The sequence below is a fragment of the Nicotiana attenuata genome, unplaced genomic scaffold (assembly GCF_001879085.1).
Source record: "Nicotiana attenuata strain UT unplaced genomic scaffold, NIATTr2, whole genome shotgun sequence".
In the NCBI taxonomy this organism is placed as follows: Eukaryota; Viridiplantae; Streptophyta; class Magnoliopsida; order Solanales; family Solanaceae; genus Nicotiana; species Nicotiana attenuata.
In genome coordinates, this window is record NW_017672936.1 from 12,584 (window position 1) to 34,590 (window position 22,007).

The 22,007-nt window shown below is 40.2% G+C and overlaps 1 protein-coding gene across 2 annotated transcripts; it reads right to left on the reverse strand.

The window, feature by feature from the left end:
- Positions 1 to 264: 264 nt before the first annotated feature.
- Positions 265 to 3,230, reverse strand: LOC109214985. Of its 2 annotated transcripts, none has more exons than XM_019378967.1 (2): positions 2,730 to 3,230; positions 265 to 1,769 (listed from the first exon to the last, which is right to left on the reverse strand). In XM_019378967.1, exons 1-2 carry the CDS (start codon positions 2,823 to 2,825, stop codon positions 672 to 674), a joined length of 1,194 nt encoding a protein of 397 aa, XP_019234512.1. In that variant the 5' UTR covers positions 2,826 to 3,230; the 3' UTR covers positions 265 to 671. The 2 variants fall into 2 exon arrangements, with proteins under 2 accessions (XP_019234512.1, XP_019234514.1); XM_019378969.1 differs by lacking the exon at positions 2,730 to 3,230 and adding an exon at positions 2,046 to 2,686.
- Positions 3,231 to 22,007: the final 18,777 nt, after the last annotated feature.

Consider the following 22,007-nt stretch of genomic DNA (forward strand, 5'->3'; position numbering starts at 1 on the left):
TAAATCCAAAACTATTCTTACACATTCCCGAATAAAGAATTATTTATATTCATATACTTTGAAAACAAGATAAAATCCTATATAGTGATAATGATATGCAAATGAATACAAGCCATGCTTCGCATTAAGCAATAACCATAGAGATCGCAATTACCTGGCTTCTCGGTCACCAAAAATCAAAGCAATGAGCAAAATTGGCAACCTTGTTATCAAGGATTTCTATGTATAAAGTATAAACAAAAGCAATAAAAAAACACTATAAGGTCAGAGAAAATGCAACACAAGAATATATAAGAATAAATTAGTCCCTATCCAAAAATTTCCCAACATGAGGAAAAGCCCAAAAAATGTGAAATATTATCTGGGAGCATAATCAGAAATGGTGTACACTATGGAATATAGAGTTATGCACAACTTTAAACTAATAGCAGCTCCCTCCCCATTTGTCGAACAGACATGCCGGATCCTGAAAAAACCTTCTCTAAGAAGTATATACAAAACAACCCTTCACTCACCAAATCTGAGTACTCATCCAAACATTCAAAATAGTTTGTAGGAGACATAATTGTTGGACATCTTGCAGAATCCTCAATATGGGCTTCACAAGGAGCAATGCGAAACTGCACCCTCGACATTTACAAAAAAGAAAAAAAGAACATAACCTTCCCAGATCAGCCACTTTCTCTCATGCAATTACCGGGCAATAGAAACTTATATCGATCTGCATTTTCCAAAAGAAAAGCGGGAAGGTGAACGGCTGAGTAGGAGTGCGGAATAGGTCCCATTTTGCCTATGATCTCCCTGAAAGTGTACTCCTCTGGTAGCATATCAAATAAATCAGCCCCTTCGCAAATTACCTTTTGCACTCTCTTAGGATTCAGAAAATGAGAAAATCTGACCCTGTCAAAATGGCTGTAGGCTTTCATCTTGAATATAAACTCACTTATGAGGCGGAAACAAAAGCTACAATGCCACCCTGCATCCGCCAAGATGATATCTGACTGTCGAAAATGAGCATACCTCGTCTTACCAGATTGGTATCTGTGCACGGAAGCTCTCCAGCTATTGTTATCGACAAGGAATTCAAAAGAGTAGAGGTAGTTCTTCAACCGAAGATGAAGAACTGCAGGTATGTCATCGCACCACCTCAATAGATTGATGGTATGTCTACTAGGTATCTCATCAACATCTGACATTATCAGCAAATCATCATCCTGAATACCAGCTTGTTTGAGGAGATAATCCAATGCAAGTCTCTGATAAGCTTCCTCAACAAAAGGATTCTCTCCTTTCCTAAATCTCCCGGGGATTTGTCCATATGTCAGTCTTGATTCAACAAAGTCAAACTGATCTCTGTGATTAGCAAAGTACGAAGGCTTTGGCAATCCGGTGAATGTTGAATTTGATTCGAGCAAAACAAACTCTGTTATATAAGGGTACAACTCCTTCCACCGTATGGTAAGCATCTCCACCTCATTACTGAACAACACTGCATCAAAGACACGCCGAGGGTACTCACGAATTCCCCACCCATGAAGTTTACAGAGATTCTCCATTGACACATTCTCATGATAATAGTGAGGCATTTCATGGAAAGGCTTTGGCGGCTTTTCCCACAAAGGCCGTAGGAAGTAAGTGATTTTCTGTCCATGCACATATATACCAAAGATACTAGTTGGAATCAACACGAAAAGAAAGATATATGTTTTCAGGTCCAAGCCACGAAGGATGCATTTTAATCTCGACATGCTCAAGGCTCGACCAGCGTCCTGCAGTCAACAAAACCATGGTTTGAGGAAACTAAGAACCGAGGATAGTACTCATCAATGGTACAAAAAAAGCATACACATCCTGTATCCCAGAGCTCTAATTCATAGGCAAAAAAACTATTGAATACCAAAATAAACTACAGTATTTTAAGTTTGAAGAGCACACATTAAGTAGAAGCAAGATAAGTCCCGAGCAGAGAAAGAAACCTCATCGTATCCTGTCACAAATTAAGACAGGAAGAAAAAAGGGGAAAGAGGTAGGGGATTATTCAGTACCTAACCAGATTGTATTGTGCTCATTATTCCTGGGCTACACCTAGCTTAGCCTATCCAATATCCGAGGTGTCCATGGGTAAGCAACCGCTGCTTATCAATTAATAGAGCCAGCTCCACGTCCGAGCCTTCGGCTTCTTAGGCGCATGAGGAAGCGGCCTAACATCTTTTAAATCGAAATCCCAATGAAAGACAAGTTCTACCAAGGCCACCCCCAAGATGAGTAATTCCAGATATATGCTTAAAACAAAAATTATGCTTCAAGCAAAAGTAGAAAGATACTTGATGCTAGGGTAAGCAAAGAACAAACAAACTTGGTGAAGGGGCACTTCCATTTAACATAAAAGGAAAGTACTATGAAGAGGAACAATCTAGAAGGCAGAATTCTCACAATCTCCTTCTCCTTGATCAAAATGATTAAAAAACAGCCAAAGAAAAAGCAAGCAGAGCAGGAAAGCATACAGGAATATAGAACCTTGAATCAAATCAAATCTAGCTTCTTTTCTTCAATACGGGCTAATACTTCGAACATTCTTTTGTATCTAGAAAATTAAAAACAGAAACAGGAAAAATAAAAGCAAGGAAACCAAGAATGCAACCCCAGAAACAAATCTAAAAACATTAATCAATTACATTAAGGAGAATATAAAATAGTTGAAGAGGAAAAAGAAAAGGAGAAAACTTTACCTCATAACAAATATCATCCTTCTTCTTAGAACAATACCCAGATTCCCCTTCAGCCAAGATATAAACTTTCTCCCAAAATCTAGTGATACCCCACATCTTTCTCCTTTTCTCTAACTGTATTTCTATCTAACCCCCTTCAATTTACAGATCAAACTCCAAATCAACCCACAATTCTACTTGTAATGCAACCCGCAAATCAATCAACCAACAACATGATACCACCTACTTCGGGCTCAGAAAAAAGTGGAAAGATTTATAAATAGAGCAACCAAAAATAAACTAGATTTTTTTCAAGCCCTTGAAATTAGTTGTGACCCTGAAAGAATGGATTGAAGAATAATAGTTAAAAAATAATAAAAGTAAAAATTGGGAGGAATTTGCGGAAGAATGAAATTAGGAGACAAAAATATAGGCCAGAAAGGGTGAAGTGTTTTTATGGGGTGGGCAGTTGTAAAGAAGATTTCATGGAAGCCGTTTCTCTCGTCTTCTGCCCCACTTCTACCGGCTAATACAACAAATCATTTGTTTCTCTTCTTTTTATTTTCAATTAGGGTACGATATTACCCTTTGCATTACATATTATTTTATTTATTTAAAAATAAAATATAGTATGAAGCAAAATATTTGTATAAACGGTGCCGGCCAGTTAGAATTATCTTAGAAAACCTCAAATATTGATTATTAAATTTAAATAAGTTTAAATAAAGATAATAACATTCATTTAGTCAACGTCAACTAACTTGAAAACAAAACACTTATCGATATAGTTATTCATCTAATCATAATTGTCTCTAGGTAAATGGATAATTTGAATTGGGAATAATTTATCTTATTTATTTATTTCATTTTATACTGTTGACATATTATTTAAAAAGTAATATAAACTCCCACACATTTTTAAATACATCAATGTTATTTCATTCAAACATAAGAGTCGATATTCAGATTGAGATAGAGAATAAAATAATTTTAGGTTATACTAAAAATATCATTATTATTATTCTTCTTTATAAAGAAGAGAGTAACCATCTTACCTTTTTTTTCAAACAAAAAAAAAAGAGCAAAGTACGTAGAATTATAGCCTTACGTTTTAAATTCAAATGTATGGGCAGTTTAGTCATTTAATATTGCACATGCCCCTTACCTTAAGAGCCAAGTCTTGTTACGCGTCGAATTGACGGGCTCGATGCAACTTCGTTTGCTTGTCGCGTGGCATAACGATGAGATTAATTACTATTGGGGTTAACAAGTACGTTTGATTGAGAAGTTTATGTTATATTAAATTACATATTTATATCATGCCATAAAGTTTTAAATTTTGTGGACAGGTGGCGAATGAATTTTCCCGTTAGCAACTTAGCATGATAATGTCATTGTCCTGGCCACTGGCTAGAGAATCATGTTAGGTTATTATAATCACCAATTTTCTTACTATATCAAGAAACAAAGTGGAGATCAAAGTTTGAAGGTGACTACTCAAGCTAATTTTTTAGCAGAAAAATCTGCAGTCTCTCTATATAGTACTAGCTTCAGGGTACGCGCTTTGCGCGTTGTTATGACCCCAAACTGCATCCGTAGGATGTCGTAATGGAACTTAGTCTCTAAGACTAGGTAAGTCGATCACTGTACAATTAAGCCAGTTTTAACAATGATAATTTGAAACATAGTTTAACATAAATACCGTATCAAAAGCGGAATAATCTTACCCGGCAATAATCATAACCTCCCAAGATTTGGTAATACAGAGTCACGAACTCTAGCTAAGTACATGGAAAGATCTCAAAGATCGAAGTACAATACTGTTTCAACAACAAGCTAACAATACAATGTAAGGAAAGGACTCCAAGGGACTGCGACGACCAAGTAGCTCTACCTTGAAACCTCGCGATCAACAAGCTAACTCTACCCGAGTCCGATATCTCCAATACCTGGCTCTGCACAAAATATGCAGAAGTGTAGTATGAGTACACTATGGTCGGTACCCAGTAAGTATCAAGGCTAACCTCGGTGGAGTAGTGACAAGGTACAGGTCAAAGACACTCACTAGACAAAATAACCTATGCAGTATAGAAGTATAAAGCTACTAATGGAAAGCAGGAATCAGTAAATGGCAACAGGAATCAATATGTGATATAAACAGTAAGGCAATAGGAACATTATGAAAGTACCATTGAAACCAAATAAGGAACACAATGACAACCAATAAAATCAAGCCGTTCTAACACAAGTTTCACAACGAAATCACCCCGCAATACTTCATCTCATAGTCACAAGTCATGGGTCTCAACCCACCATCATATACTCACGGCACCTCGTGCCCACATGTCGAATCACAACCGCACGAACAACTCACGTGCCAATATCTCAATCCGCCCGGCATGATCACAGGCTCACATTCACTATCCGCCCGGGGTGGTCACATGCTCACAATCACAATCCGTCCGGCATGGTCACAAGCTCACAATCACCATCTGCCCGGCATGTTCACAGGCTCACAATCACAATTTCACTCGGCATGGTCACATGCTCACATCAACATGAAAACAAGAAATACGAGAATACATGGGTATGATCAATAAATGGCAAGTTTCATACTCCTGAGTTAGTATAAGTGGCATGCTACGGTGTGTGCTTGTGCGAGTGTACTAATGCAGCCGAAGTCAACAAGTAATATCAAAGATATCGAGTACCCATCGAAAAAATACAACGAGTCACGTAAGATGTATGACATACACAAGGAAAACCACATTGTCACACGAAAATCACCAACACATAGTCCCCAAGCCATCACACATCATCCCTGACATTGCCACCTTTATCTCTCCGATAGCCACCCGTATCACTCCGTCTTGACAATATCATTAGCCACCCTTATCTCTCTGATAGCCACCCGTATCACTGCGTATAATAGTCACCCTTATCACTCCGCTCGGACAATAACACAATAGCCACCCTTATCTTCACATACATTCAACAACAGTGAGATGTCACCCTTATTCCCAACAACGGTGAAATACCAACTTTATACTCCGCATAGCAACAACCAAACCACACAACAATTCACAAATGCTAACATCACAACAATACGACGTATACACAAGTTTCCATAGGCCATAACCTTTTCAAAGATCTAACAATATCAATATTTCTACAACAAATAGACCACGGCTCAAACACAATGTGTATAAAATCTCAATAACAACAAAACGAACGAGAAAGTAACTCACAAGGAACATCACTCCCATTAAACACAACTTCAATTTAAAATAGATTAATGACTTTCGATAACCTCAATTCCAATTAATTATTTAAGGATAAATCCCGATAGTAAAAGTATTTCCATGAAATGGTTAACTTCGGATTCTAGTGTATGAATTAGGCTAACAATGAAAAAGATGGCACAAACTATTACTACGTCTAAATGCATGAGGATAACCCAGCAATAAAGGGATGTCATGTAACAATAATTTCAACTAAGAGTAATTCAACAATAAAGGAAATCACATAATGGTAAAAGTGGTAACAACTTCGAATAAAGCATATAAGAGCAAACTCGACAAGTAAAGAATGTGACATGCAACGACAACTTCAAACAAATCATGTAATAGTAAACATGACAAATAAAAGATATACCAGGTGCTAACAATTCCAAATAAATACATAAAAGAAGCCTAAGGGTCTAAACCAGTCAATTTCAACATATAAGCCCAAGTACGTACTCGTCACCTCGCGTACACGTCTTTTACAAAATACAAATAACACCAACGACTCAAATCCTAAGAGGTAGTTCCCCCACACAAAGTTAGGCAAGATACTTACCTCAAAAAAGTTAACCTGATACTCTAAAATTGCCTTCTCGTATGAAACAATCTCCGGACGGCTCAAATATAGCCAAAATAACTTAATATATTAAATAAAAACCATACAAAAAAATTTCGGATAATAAAGCTTCGATCTTTAATGAAAATTAAAAGTCAACTACGGGCCCGCACCTCGGAATTCTGATAAAATTTACAAAATCCGAATACGCATTCCGATACGAGTCCAACCACTACCAAAATTATCCAATTCTGACATCGAATCGTCCTTCAAATCCTTACATTTTTGAAAGTTTATACAAAAATTCTTATTTTCTTCCATTCAATCACTAATTTAGTGTTAAAAACAAAGGTGGAATCAAGAAATATAATCAAATCCGAATAAAGAACACTTACCCCAAACCAACACGTGAAGAACCCCTCTAAAATCGCCCAAAATCGAGGTCTACAACTCAAGATATGATGAAAATGGGCAAACCCTCGAATTATAACCATTCTGCCTAGCACTTCTGCTTTTGCAGACAAAAACACGCATCTGCATCGATCGATTAAGCCGGAAGACCTCGCACGTGCGAGAACCACTGAACACAAGACCATTCGTATCTACGCTCCATGCACCGCATCTGTGGTATCACAGATGCGGAAAGACCATCGCATCTGCGCTCACTCCAGCCTCCGCTACCCTCGCACCTGTGGCAAAGCTAGCGCTTATGCGCTTACGCTTCTGCGACCGGATGACCGCTTATGCGGTCCCTCCCTTATACAACCAAAATTGCACGTGCGCTCCAAATATCCGCTTTTGCGGCACCGCATATACGGTCCATCATCCGCAGGTGCGAAGACACCAGCATACAGGTTCTTCAGCAACTTTCACAAGGCTCAAAATGATATGCAACACATCCGAGGCCCCTGGGACCCCATTCAATCATACCAACCAATCCCACATCATAACACGGAGCCACTCGAGGCCTGAAATCACATCAAACAATATCAACACTACAAATCGCACCCCAAATCGAACTTAATGAACTTATGAGCTTTCAACTACTACAACTCGCGCCGAATCATATGAAATTAACCCGGAATAACCTCGAAGTTTGCATGCAAGTCCCAAGTGATATAACGGAGCTATTCCAATTCTTGTAATCGTAATCCAAGCCCGATATCCACAAAGTAAACTCCCGATCAAACCTCTAGACCTTCCAAAACTTCAATTGTACATCAAATCAACATACGGATCTCCAAATCCAAATTTGAGCATACGCCTAAGTCTAAAATTACCATACGAAGCTATTGAAATCATCAAAATATCATTCGGCAGTTGTCTATGTCAAAAGTCAAACTCCGGCCAACTCTTACCACTTATACTTCTAAAACAAGAATCATCCTTCTACATTAATCCCGAATCATCCGAAAATCAAATTCGACCACACACGCAAGTCATAATACATAATACAAAGCTACTCGAGACCCTAAGCCTCCGAACAGGATGCAAATTCTCAAAGCGACCGACCGGATTATTAAACGCTTATACCCTATATCAAAAAGTTTAAATCTTAAAATGTCAGACAATTATTATTAAACTTTGTATAATCTAACGTACAATTGTAAATTTCATTTCATAAGAATTTCTAGAATTTGATGCTAAGTTAAAGAGACAATAGTTGTAATATTAGAATAATTTATATCTAATGTATTAATTATAATATTTACATTTTGTTGCATAAAATTTATAGAATGAGTCTTTAATTAAAGGTAAATAACATTATATCGTATACCCAGAGACAATCAAACATAATTTTTCAAAAAAGCCTTTCACTATTTATTTTTTACTAAGATAATTAAACTTTATAGAATTAATCGGTTTTAACTCTATGACTCATTATAAATCTGTAATTCAGAATAAGAAAAATTGAAGGAGTACAAATCCACATTATCGGCTTTATTTATCTTTCCTTACTTAGTTTGTTCTCGATTTTTATTTTTATCAACTTTCAACACAAAAGATTTTCGGAAATATGCCCGGACCGTGTATGCAAATCAAGGAGGGATAAAATGAGGTTTTAAAGGCCTCGGAACACAGAATTTGGTTTTAAATCATAAGATGACCTATCGGACAAGACTCCACTTCATTCGGAGTGTAGCCGAGTGTATAAGTCATCGTGTCAAAGTTCTGCTACAGATTTATAGTTAGGCAGGGGCGCTGTCCCATTTGATGTCGAATAATCTTAGAGGCTTTGTAGATAGCGGTTCATTTTTTACAGTATGTCAGAGGCCTTGACGGCCCATATGTATTCATGCTTTAAGAATGCTGGTTCACTGATACAGCGTTTGCCCACTTATAGTTATACATTACGAGTTGTGGCCATGTTGGCCCATGATAGTTACAAAAAAAAAAAAAAGAGTTACAGAGTGGTTTGCTCAGGCCAGTACGGCATCAGGTGCTAGCCACGCCTCCCAAGGTTTGAGACTTGACAAATCGCCTCCAAAATCACCCAAAATCTGAGCTGCCCAACTCAAAATATGGCAAAATGAACCAACCCTTGAATTATTATTGTTTTGCCCAGACCTTTTCACATATGCGATAAATGTTGCTTTATCTAAACTTCTCTTACCTCCAAATCAGACTTAAAATGTCTATTTAATGTGGGGCCAACTAAAAAGTAAAGTGGTATTTATTTATCCATATAAGAATGAAAAAGGGCCAAATCCATCAATTCCCCCATCCCGGTTTTGCGGAGGAGATTGCCATCCCAGCGATCAAGAAACATACTTCATACTTTCTCTTTGCAAAGATTTGATAAATATGTCTCTGTAAAAATCTTTTCAAGTTCAAGCAACTTAAAATTCAACACACCTCAAATCCAACAGTATCTCGCATCAATATGTTTATACCTACCATGAAATGTAAAAGTCTTGCTAAGATGAATAACACTTAGACTGGCGCAATAAAGCACATACTCTTTTGAGTAAAACTAAATTTCCCCAAAAAACTCTTCATCAAGAGCAACGCTTTACAAGTTTTAACGGCAGCAATAAGCTCAGCTTCAGTAGTAGATAGAGTAACATATTGTATAACCTAGATTGCCAAGACACAACTCCCCCTGCAAAAGTTATCAAGTAACCTGAAGCAAACTTGAGAGTATCAATATCACCTGTCATATATGAATTAGTGTAAAATAAAGAATAGGCTTCGCTGTACAAAAACTCAAACGCATGCTAGAAGTACCACAAAAATATCTCATTTTCCACTTCATCACATTCCAATGCTGTCTTCCAAGATTAGAAAGAACACGTATAACAATACCAATAGGGTGAGCAATATATGTTCTTATACAAATTATTGCAGGCATCAAACTCCCAACAGTTGAAGCATAAGGAACTTTCTTCGTATCTTCCTTCTCATCATCACTAGAAGGACACTACTTCGTGATCAATTTGAAGTGCATAGCTAAAGGTGTACTGACAACCTTAGCTTTATCCATGTTGAAACTTTGAAGTACCATTTGTACATACTTATCTTTTGATAACCACAACTTCTTGGTCTTTCGATCATGGACAATATGCATGCTAAGAATCCGCTTTGATGGTCCTAAGTCTTTATACGCAAATACTTGTTCAACTCTTGCTTCAACTTATGAATCATGTATGATTATGACCAACAAAAAGCATGTCATCAACAAAGTAATAAGATAATAATGTCATTATCTGAGAATTTTTTATAAAAATATAATTGTCTGAAAAAGTCTTTTTGAAGCCTTGTTGACTCATTAAATAATCAAACTTCTTGTACTACTACCTAGGTGCTTGTTTCAAACCATATAAATCTTTTTCAATTTGAAAATATAATTCTATTTTCCTTTGATCTCAAAACCTTCTGGTTGCTTCATATGAATTTCTTCATTTAAGTCTCCATGGAGAAAAATAGTTTTAATATTCATTTGTTCAACCTCTAAATTTAGACTTGCAGCTAAGCCTAAAACTATAAAAATGAAGGACATTTCGTAATTGGAGAGAATAGCTAATCAAAATTACTTTTTTTTATTAAATTCCTTGACAACTAATCTAACCTTGTACTGTAGAATTGGGTAGCTATCTTCATGTTTCTCCTTAAAAATCTATCTATTTTTTATAGTTTTCTAATCTTTAGGTAGCTTAACCAAATCAAAGGTATTATTAGCATGCAAGGATTTAATATCATCCTTCAGAGCATCAAACAACTTTTCTTTTTTTCAATTTTCATGGCCTCTTTAAAACGTTCAGGATCTCTCCCGTTAGTCAAGAGTATATACTCATTGAGAGAATAACGAGATGAAGGTATTTTCTCTCTAGTAGATCTTCAGAGGGAACTCTCTGGAACATCAATAATAGTTATTTGTTAGCCAATCATATCATCTTGCACTGGAGCATCAAGAACATGATGCTGGTCATTCTGAACATGATCGTCATCTTCATTATCAACATAATTTTTATTATTTTGAAACTATTTCCTTAGATGCAATAGCTACAAGAACTAGATAAACATCAACTAAGCTCTTACTACTCTAAGAATCTACCTTCTCAGTTTTGTCAAAATCTTTAATTGCAGGGTCTTCAAAGAACACATTATCACAACTTCTAACAAGTTTTTTTTTTCAACTGAATCCTAGAAATAATAGTCAAATTTGTCTTGACCATAACCAATGAAGATACACTACCTAGTGTCATGACCCAAAATTCCAACCAAACAGAGTTGTGATAGCATCTAAAAGTGCTTGCTAGGCAAGTAAACACACAATAAAAAATATAAAAAAAAATGCAACTAACGATTAACAACAAGACGATAATATAGTCTAATAGAAACTTAAAAGTATACATGATAAATGTACGGTCTACACTATCATTCAACCATCTCAAGACGTGGAGTCACAAGTATATGAGCTTTTAGAGTATTCTAAATACATTGTCGTGAAAGAAATACAATTTGGAAAGTATAAACAGTACACCGGAAGTGGAAAGATGACTCTAATGTCTGCGAATGGGATGCATCTCTACCTCAAGTCATCCATGTAGTATCCGCTAAGCACCTCTTAGGACATCACTGGTACCAATGTGCGAATCTGCACAAGAAGTACAGAAGTGTAGTATGAGTGCAACCAACCCAATGTACTCATCTTTTGGGTGAGTTCGAGGGTTTAATTTCATTCTTCATCTTTTGATCTAAATCTCAGTTGGTGGCAATTTTTAGAGTGATTTTCAAGTAACTCATCGGGGTAAGTGATTCTAACTCGGATTTGACTATTATACGTGAATCCATGTTATTTTTGTCATTTAATTAGTGTTTTAAGTTGGAAAAATTGGAAAAAATTTGTGAAACTTCATAGACCGAATTTTGGGGATTTGAAAGGTGATTTGAAGCCGGATTTGAATAATTTTAGTATGGTTGGACTCGTTGTTGAATGGGTATTCGAACTTTGTAAGTTTCATCGAATTCCGAGACGTGGGCCCTGGGTTGACCTTTTGTATTAACTTTTTGACTTTGATTAAAGAACTTAGATTTATCAAATAGAATTGATTCCTATAGCTTGTACTGATTATATTAACTTGTTTGTGGCTAGATTCGAGTCGTTTGCAGGCCGATTTGCGAGGCAAGGGCTTGTTGGAGTAGGGATTTGCGCGGTTTGAGGTAAGTAACACTTATAAACTAGATACTGAGGGTGTGAATCCCTGAGCAACGTGTTATGTGGTTGGTGTTGAAGTGATGCACATGCTAGGTGACAGGCGTATGGGCGTGCTTCGTGGTAATTGTGACTCGTTTGTTTTCGTGGTACTATGTAGTTATCAAACATTGTTTCTATTCATGAAATTCCTACGTGTTAGGGAATTGAGCTGCAATACATGTTAGAAATCATGTTTAGGATATATGCTTATTCTGTTGGGACCCACTGAGGTCATTTCTACTGTTGAACTATTTGCTTAAATTGCAATTATGTACTCATTCACATATATCGTTCAGCATATCATATCCCAGTCTCTGTTGTCATTTATTGTTACATCACATTATCATTGTTTGGGCTAGCTGTCATGAGATTTATGAGCCGCAGAGACTAGAGAGATTGATGACTGAGTGAGGCCGAGGGCCTGATTGTGAGTGATATTTATGGGATCGGGTTGCACGTCGCAGCAAGCTTTTATTGATTTATGATAAGAACGGGCTGCAAGCCGCAGCATGTCATGTTGGCTTATATTAGCGCTTGGGCAGGATCTGTCCCTCCGTAGTCTGACATAGCAGTGAGCATAGGTACCGTTGAGTGCTGAGTGTGAGTTCCGAGTGCGAGTGGTGAGTGATTGAGAGTGTTTATTGATTGGTAGTGCGGAGTGATTGGGTGTGCTGTGTGTGGTTGAAAACTCTGAGAGCATGAGTATATGAGTTTATTACTGTGTTGCATTACAGGTGACATGCATATTTGACATGTAGATATAGAGATGTGATATTCCTCATGTTAGCTATACTTCGCACATTTTACCAGTATTGAGCCTAAACTATTGAACTTGAAAGCATGTCTACTTTTCTATACTATATACAACTGATCATGATATTTTCTCTGAGTTATTACTGTCATTTTCTTATCGTATCTGTTATTATCTGGATATGGACTGCACCTATTTGAGCTCGTCATTGCTTTCAGCCAAAGGTTAGTCCTATTACTTGTAAGTACATTGGATCAGTTGTACTCATACTACACTCTGCACTTTGTGTACAGATCCAGGTACATATGGACCCGGTGGTTGCTAAACTTGGAGCATTACCTGCGTGGAGACTTTTGAGTTAGCTGCGTTAGCGTCTGCAGACCTCGACTCTCTTTCTTTTCAGTTTATTTAGCAGTATTCTATCTTTTCAGATAGTTGTATTAGAAGTTTTGACTGTGTTGTCATTTAGTAGCTCATGTACTCGGTGACACCGGGATATTGAAAATTTTGTATTCGAGTCGCAGTTATTCATATCGGTTATTTATGAGAATTTTTACTGTTAAACTTGTTTAACCATATTTTCAATTTAAAAATGCGTAGTTATTTGTGATTGTCGTCTTGCCTAGTACTGTGATAGGCGCCATCACGATATGTTGAGATCTGGGTCGTGACAATAGGAGGATTATTCACGATTATCCCTATATATACTACCAGTCCCTTATCCTATATTATAATCCGTAAAGACCTAATTGATCCTAGATTTTACGAGCTTAAATTAGTAGAAAATTACACTACGGGCAAGTTTATGATACAAACTTTTGTGGCACATGAGTTTATTTAAGAGAGTGAGCAAATTCTTTTGATATGTGAGTCCTTAAATTATGTTTGAGTTCATATTTGAGTGTGCGATTGATTACTATCTTTGACATGTTGGTAAGGGTACATGATTTGTTGGTAAGGTCCTTGGATCTTTGGTTGGCACAATAAGAATGTCCTAAAGAGGAGTATATTTGAGTCATGTTTTGAGGTTAGGATGTTAGAAAGAGGCACACAAATATTTTAAATAGTCTTGGGTCTAAACTTGAGAAATTTTTTCATAGCTCTTATATTAGGTTCTAAGCATAGGTATAAACCATTTTCATTGGTAGGATGCTTGAACATATTTGGAAATGTCTTAATTGCCGATGTGTTTAATTTTAAAGTTACTCGAGGATGAGCAATATTGATCCCTGGTTTATGGGCCAGTACCTATCCTTTTGTTATCTTTTTCAAGGGAACCTTAGGACCTTTTTGAATAATTGTCACGAACCAAGTTCTCCCTCCGTGAACCGTCGTAACGGCACCTACTCTCTACGACTAGGTAAGCCTAATATTTTTGCGGAAATGAAACGAAAACATAAAAACTAACAATTTAACAGGTATATTTACTTGAGAAGTTTAGATGCCGCTCGGCATATACAATATACACTCTCAAACTGCACATAAATGCTCCCAAAACCCGGAATATCATGAGTCACAAGCTACAGAAGTAAATAGTGCTTCTAAACTCCAGAAACTATCAACGAAGAAAATACAAGAAAGTCTTTAACTTAAGGAAGAGTAGAGAGGGACTCCTAGGTCTGCGGACGCGGCAGATATACCTCGAAGTCTCTAAAATCGCCTCGCCTCACTAGAAATATGGCTGGGAAGAGGTAGCTGGATCTGCACACGAAAAACATGTGTAGGAAAGGCCATGAGTACACCACAACGGTACCCAGTAAGTGCCAAGCCTAACCTCGGTCGAGTAGGACGAGATCAGGTCAGGGCCCTACTGCTATATATGTATAATAAGACAATACAGTATGAAAGATCGCAGTAAAGATAAATACTAACAATCAACGAGAATGAAATCACAGAAGAAAACAACAACTCAGTAAACAGAGATAGCAACAGGGGATCTCCCGGGATACCGTCCCGTAGTCCCAAACGTAAATGTACAGAGGATCTCCCGAGATACCGTCCCGTAGTCCCAAACATAAATATGCAGGGGGATCTCCCTGGATACCGTCCGTAATCCCAAACGTAAATGTGCAAGGGGGATCTCCCGAAATACCGTTCCATAGTCCAAAAGTAAATATCCAGCATAGGGGGATCTCCCAGAATGCCGTCCCGTAGTCCCAAAAATAAACGTGCAGAGGGGATATCCCGGAATACCGTTCCGTAGTCCCAAAGTAAATATACAACTCAATAACATAAACAACAGTTTCAATAAGGAATTCTACAGTTTAGATTAAGTTCATATCAAATAAGACAGGTAATTTTGCACTAAACATGCTGCATAGAGTTCAGGCAGGCAGTTAAGACAGTTAAGGCACGTAGGCATGCTTTCCTAAGCTAAACAGGATAGTTACATATACTAGTATTGCTCAATTAAAGGAAAAGCAGATATTTGCTTAATGAAAACGGGATTTTTCAACAAATAGCCCATGTACGCACTCTTCACCTCACGCACACGGCATTCATATATCAAACAGTACCAAATCCTAAGGGGAGTTCCCCCACACAAGGCTACACAAGCCACTTACCTCGAACCAAGCTCAAATCAATCCGAAATCACGCTCTTGCCACGAGTATCCAATTCCGAGTGGTCCAAATCTAATCAAATCAATTACATAACTTAAATATAGCTACAAGCAACTAATTAAGCTAATGAAATCAAAGCTAGGGCAAGAAAATAGAAAAAAACCCAACAATCCTCCCCGGGCCCACGTCTCGGAATCGGGTAAAAGTCATAAATTATGAACACCCATTCACTCACGAGTCTAACCATACCAAATTCACTCAAATCCAATACCCCAATCTCGATCAGAATCTCAAAATTCGGCCTAAGAACTTTTCTCAAATTTTCCTAATTTTCACCCAAATTCGAAATTAATTAATGAAATTAAGCCTAGATTAATGGGATATAATCAAAAAGGAGTTGGAATCATTACCCACAAACTTCCTCGGAAAATCTCTCCAAATTTCGCCTTCTACCGAGCTCTCAATCAAATTTTGGAGTTATGAAGTCAAATCCTCGTCTTTGAACTTTAAAGTATGCCTAGTGATTCCTTAATCGAGACCGCGGTAACACCCACCCGATCGCGAAGAACAACTTTGCTGGCTCATGAATTTACCCTACGCGAATGCGTAAAACACCACGCGATCGCGATGCTCTGACTCTCCCAACTACGCGATCGCGGACCACGCATCGCGTTCGCGATGAACAAACATGTGGCCCCAGCTTAGGTCCACTTAACTCTACGCGAACGCGACTTAGCCCACGCGTTCGCGATGCATCACCTGATGAACTTACGATCGCATCCCTGTCTTAACGAACGCGAAGAACAACTTAGCTGGTCTCCTAAAATGCTCTACGCGATCGCGAGTCTTCTCACGCGATCACGAAGAAGGATTTTCTGCAACAGAAACACCAACAAAATCTGCCAACTTTTTAAGTCCAAAAATGTTCCGTTGAGCATCCGAAACACACTCGAGGCCCACGGGACCTCAAACAAACATACCAACCGGTCCTAAAATACCTTACGAACTTAGTCGAGCCCTCAAATCATATCAAATAACGCTAAAATCACGAATCATCCTCCAATCCAAACTTAATGAACTTGAAATTTTAAAATTCTACAACTGATGCCGAAACCAACCAAACCACGTCCGATTGACCCCAAATTTTGCACACAAGTCATATTCAACACTACGGACCTACTCCAACTTCCGGAATCAGATTTCGAACCTGATTTGAAAAATTCCACTGTCGGCCCGAAACTTTAAAAATTCAGCTTTCGCCATTTCAAGCCTAAATGAGCTACGGACCTCAAAAACACAATCTGGACACGCCCCTAAGAAGAAAATCACCCAACGGAGCTATCGGAATTGAAAAACTTCCACTCCGGAGCCGTCTTCACACTGTTTTGACTACGGTCAAAATTCTAAGACTTAAGCTCTCATTTAGGGACTCAATGTCCCAAAACACTCCGAAACTCAAAATGAATCATTCCGGCAAATCACAATAGTAGAAAATAGATACGGGGAAGCAGTTAATAGGGGATCGGGGCATTAATTCTCAAAAGGATCGGCCGGGTCGTTACATCCTCCCCCTCTTAAAACATTCATTCGTCCTCGAACGAGCATAGAGACATACCTAAAGTGGTGAAAAGATGAGGATAATGGCTGCGCATATCCTTCTCGGCCTCCCAAGTCGCCTCCTCGACCGGCTGACCTCGCCATTGAACCTTCACTGATGCTATGCTCTTTGACCTCAGCTTTCAAACCTACCTATCCAATATAGCGACTGGCTCCTAAACATAAGATAGATCCTTGTCCAACTGGACTGAGCTGAAATCCAACACGTGAGACGGATCACCGTGATACCTCCCGAGCATCGAAACATGAAATACCGGATGAACTCTTGCCAAGCTAGGAGGTAAGGCAAGCTCATAAGCAACCTCCCCCACACGCCGCAACACCTCAAAGGGGCTAATAAGCCTTGGGCTCAACTTGCCCCTCTTTCCAAATCTCATAATTCCCTTTATAGGCGAAACCTGAAGCAAGACCCGCTCTCGAACCATAAATGAAATATCGTGAACCTTCGGGTCCGCATAACTCTTTTGTCTAGACTGGGCTGTGCGAAGTCTATCCTGAATCACCTTAACCTTCTCCAAAGCGTCCTGAACCAAGTCTGTGCCCAATATTCTAGCCTCACCCGGCTCAAACCAACCCACCAGGGACCTACACAAGTGCCAAGAACTGATCCCAAGAACCTCCAAACTCCATCACACACGCACGGAGCATATCCTCATGAATCTGAATAGTGCGCTCGGATTGTCCGTCCGTCTGGGGTGAAATTTTATGCTCAACTCCACCCGAGTACCCAACTCATGCTGTACGGCTCTCCAGAACCGTGATGTAAACTGCGTGCCCCAGTTAGAGATGAGAGGTACCGGCATGCCATGAAGTCTAACAATCTCACGGATATAAACTCGAGCCACCTGCTCCGAAAAATAGGTAGTCATCATAGGAAGGAAATGAGCCGACTTGGTCAGCCTATCTACGATCACCCAAACTGCATCAAACTTCCGCTGAGTCCGTGGGAGCCCAACAACGAAGTCCATAGTGATCCGCTCCCATTTCCACTCCTGAATCTCTAACTTCTAAAGCAATCCACCCGGTCGGTGATGCTCATACTTCACCTGCGGGCAATTTAAACACCGAGAAACATACTCCACTATGTCCTTCTTCATTCTACGCCACCAATAATGTTGTGTCAAGTCCTGATACATCTTCACAGCACCCGATGAATAGAGTACCGCGAGCTGTGAGCCTCCTGAAGAATCAACTAACGCAGACCATCTACATTAGGCACACATAGTCTGCATTGCATCCTTAAAGCACCATCATCCCTAACAGTAACCTCCTTAGTATCACCGTGATGAACCGTGTCCTTAAGGACAAGCAGATGAGGGTCGTCATACTAACGCTCCCTGATATGATCATAAAGAGAAGACCAAAAGACCACACAAGCCAATACTCAACTAGGCTCAGAAATATCCGATCTCACAAACTGGAAAGCCTGAACATCCAACGCCATGGGCCTCTCTACTGCAGGTAGATAAGCCAAACTCCTCATACTCTCTGCCCGGCGACACAAAGCATCGGCCACCACATTGGCCTTCCCCGGGTCGTACAAAATAGTGATATCATATTCCTTAAGCAGCTCTAACCACATCCTTTGACGTAAATTAAGATCCTTCTGCTTGAACAAATGCTGCAAACTCCGATGATCAGTATAGATTTCACAAGGGAAATCGTACAAATAGTGCCTCCAAATCTTCAAGGCATGAACAATAGCAGCTAACTCAAGGTCGAGGACATGATAGTTCTTTTCATGAACTTTCAGTTGTTTGGACGCGTAGGCAATCACCCTACGGTCCTGCATCAACACCGCGCTGAGGCCAACTCGCGACACATCACAATAGACTATATAAGACCCCAAATCGGTAGGCAATATCAATACTGCGCTGTAGTCAAGGCTGTCTTAAGCTTTTGAAAGCTCTCCTCACACTCTTTTGTCCACCTGAACGGAGCACTCTTCTAGGTCAGCCTGGTCATAGGTGCTGCAATAGATGAGAAACCCTCAACAAATCGACGGTAATAACCCACCAAACCAAGAAAACTACGGGTCTCTGTAGCTGAGGATGGTCTGGGACAACTCTACACTGCTTCCACCTTCTTCGGATCCACCTTGATCCCTCACTCGATACTACGTGACCCAAGAATGCCACGGAATCCAACTAGAACTCATATTTTGAGAACTTTTGCATATAATTTCTTTTCTCTGAAGGTCTTAAGAATTGTCCTCAGGTGCTGCTCATGATCTTCCCGACTCCCGGAGTACACCAGAATGTCATCAATAAAGACAATGATGAACAAGTCAAGATATGGCCGGAATACATTGTGCGTCAAATGCATAAATGTTGTTGGGGCGTTGGTCAACCCAATCAACATAATCAGGAACTCGTAATGACCATACCGAGTCTTGAAAGCAATCTTCGGGATATTTGGCTCCCGAATCTTCAACTGATGATAACCTGAACGCAAATCAATCTTGGAAAACACTCGCGCACCATGTAACTGATCAAATAGGTCATCAATACAAGGCAAACGATGCCGGTTCTTCACTGTAACTTTGTTCAACTAGCGATAATAATTGCACATATGCGTAGAACCGTCATTTTTCTTCACAAACAAGATAGGAGCGCACCAAGGTGACACACTAGGCTGAATAAAGCCCTTATCAAGCTATTCCTGTAATTGTTCCTTCAACTCCTTCAACTCAGGAGGAGCCATACGATAAGGAGGAATAGATATGGGCTGAGTTCCCGGCAGTAAACAATTCCAAAATCAATATCTCTATCGGGCGGCTTGCCTGGAAGATCAGCTAGAAACACATCAGGGAAATCCCTCACTACGGGGACTGAATCAACTGTAGGGGTATCAATACTGACATCTCTCACATAAGCTAGATACACATCACACCCCTTCTCAACTATTTGCTGAGCTTTAAGAAATGGAATAACTCTACTGAGAGTGTAATCTAAAGTACCCCTCCACTCTAATCGCGGTAAACCTGGCATAGCCAACGTCACGATCTTGGCGTGACAATAAAGAATAGCATAATGGGGCGACAACCAGTCCATGCCTAAGATAACATCAAAATCTACCATGCCGAGTAATAATAAATCGGCTCTGGTCTCAAAACCACTAAGAGCAATCAAACACGACCGATAAACGCGATCCACAACAAGAGAATCTCCCATATGAGTAGACATATAAACAAGGGAACTCAAAGAATCCCGAGATACGCCCAAATGCGGGGCAAAATAGGAGGCACAAAGGAATAAGTGGAGCCTGGATCGAATAGAACCGATGCATCTCTATGACAGACCGAAACAATACTTGTAATGACTGAATTGGAAGCAACAGCCACTGTACGGGCATGAAGGGCATAGTATCTGGCTTGGCCTCTCCCTCTAAGGCGACCTCTACCTCTTCCGACCTCCATCTCTAGCTGGCTGAGTAGGTGGGGTGGCAGCTGGTGCTGTGATCATAGCTTGGGAACCCTGTGGAGTGCTGTGGCTGAGAAGTCTGTGGAGGTGCACCCCTCCTAAGCCTAGGGCAATCCCTCACCATATGGCGAGTGTCGCCATATTCAAAACAAGCTTTGGGAGGGCGTGGCGGCTGTGACTAGCTCGGGCCAGGTATGCTGGACTGACCACTGAAAGCACCCCGTGCAGGAGGCGCACTAGATACTGGAGGTGCATAATAAGGCTCCTGATGTCTAGGAAGAGCTGGAATACCCACTGGCTACTGGAAGAGTTGAATGAACGGGGCGACTGACATAACCCCTACCATGACGAACTGCAGCTGGGGCACAAGCACCAGAATAATGGCCCGACTCTCGAGACCTCTTGGCCTCTCTCTCCTCCTATCCCGAGCAAGCATGCCCTATACTCTCCTAGCAATGCTCACCACCTGCTGATAGCCGATATCCATCTCTAACTCCCGGGCCATGCTGGACCTAATGCTGGGAATGAGCCCCTCAATAAACTGGCGAACTCACTCTGGAACTATAGAAACCAAGGCCGGTGCATGTCTAGCCAAGTCATTGAAACGGACAACATACTCCAAAATAGTCATAGTACCCTGGCGCAAATGCTCAAACTCTGCGCGCCATGCGTCCTTGAGGCTGTGAGGGGCATACTCTCTCAAAAACATATCCGAGAACTAGGTCCATGTAAGGGAAGCTGCCTCAGCCGGGCTGTCCAACTCAAAAGTACGCCACCACTGATAGGCTACCCCTCGAAGTTGGAAGGCAGTGAAAGAAACCCCACTCGACTCTACTATACCCATAGTGCGGAGGATATGATAGCACTCCTCCAGAAATCCCTAAGCATCCTCCGATGCTAAACCACTGAATGTAGGAGGGTCGTACTTTTTGTACCTCTCAAGCCTCCGCTGCTCCTCCTCTGAAATTGCTGCCCTACCATCGGGCTGAGCTGGGTCTACAGGCGGTACCAGTATAACCTCTGGGATCTGATCCACCTGAACCCGCTGCTCTGGGGTGCGGGTGGTGGGAGTCTGTGCTCCTCCCCTGGTCTGAGATGTGGCTGCAGTAAGGGGAATCAACCCTACCTGAGCTAGAGTGCTGTACATGCTCATGAACTGTGCAAGGGTCTCCTGGAGAGCTGGAGTAGTAGTAGTAGTAGTAGTAGTAGGCGTATCAGGTGCCTGGGCTCCGGCTGGAGCTACTAGTGGCTCCTCTGTAGCAGCTCGCGCGGGTGCTCTGGCTACACCACATGCGCGTCCTCGGCCTCTACCCTGGCCCCAACCTCTGGCGGCTCTAGCAGGGGGCGCTGGTGTTTGGTAATCTCTGGTAGCACGTGTCCTCGCCATCTGTGAGAGAATAGAAGACGGA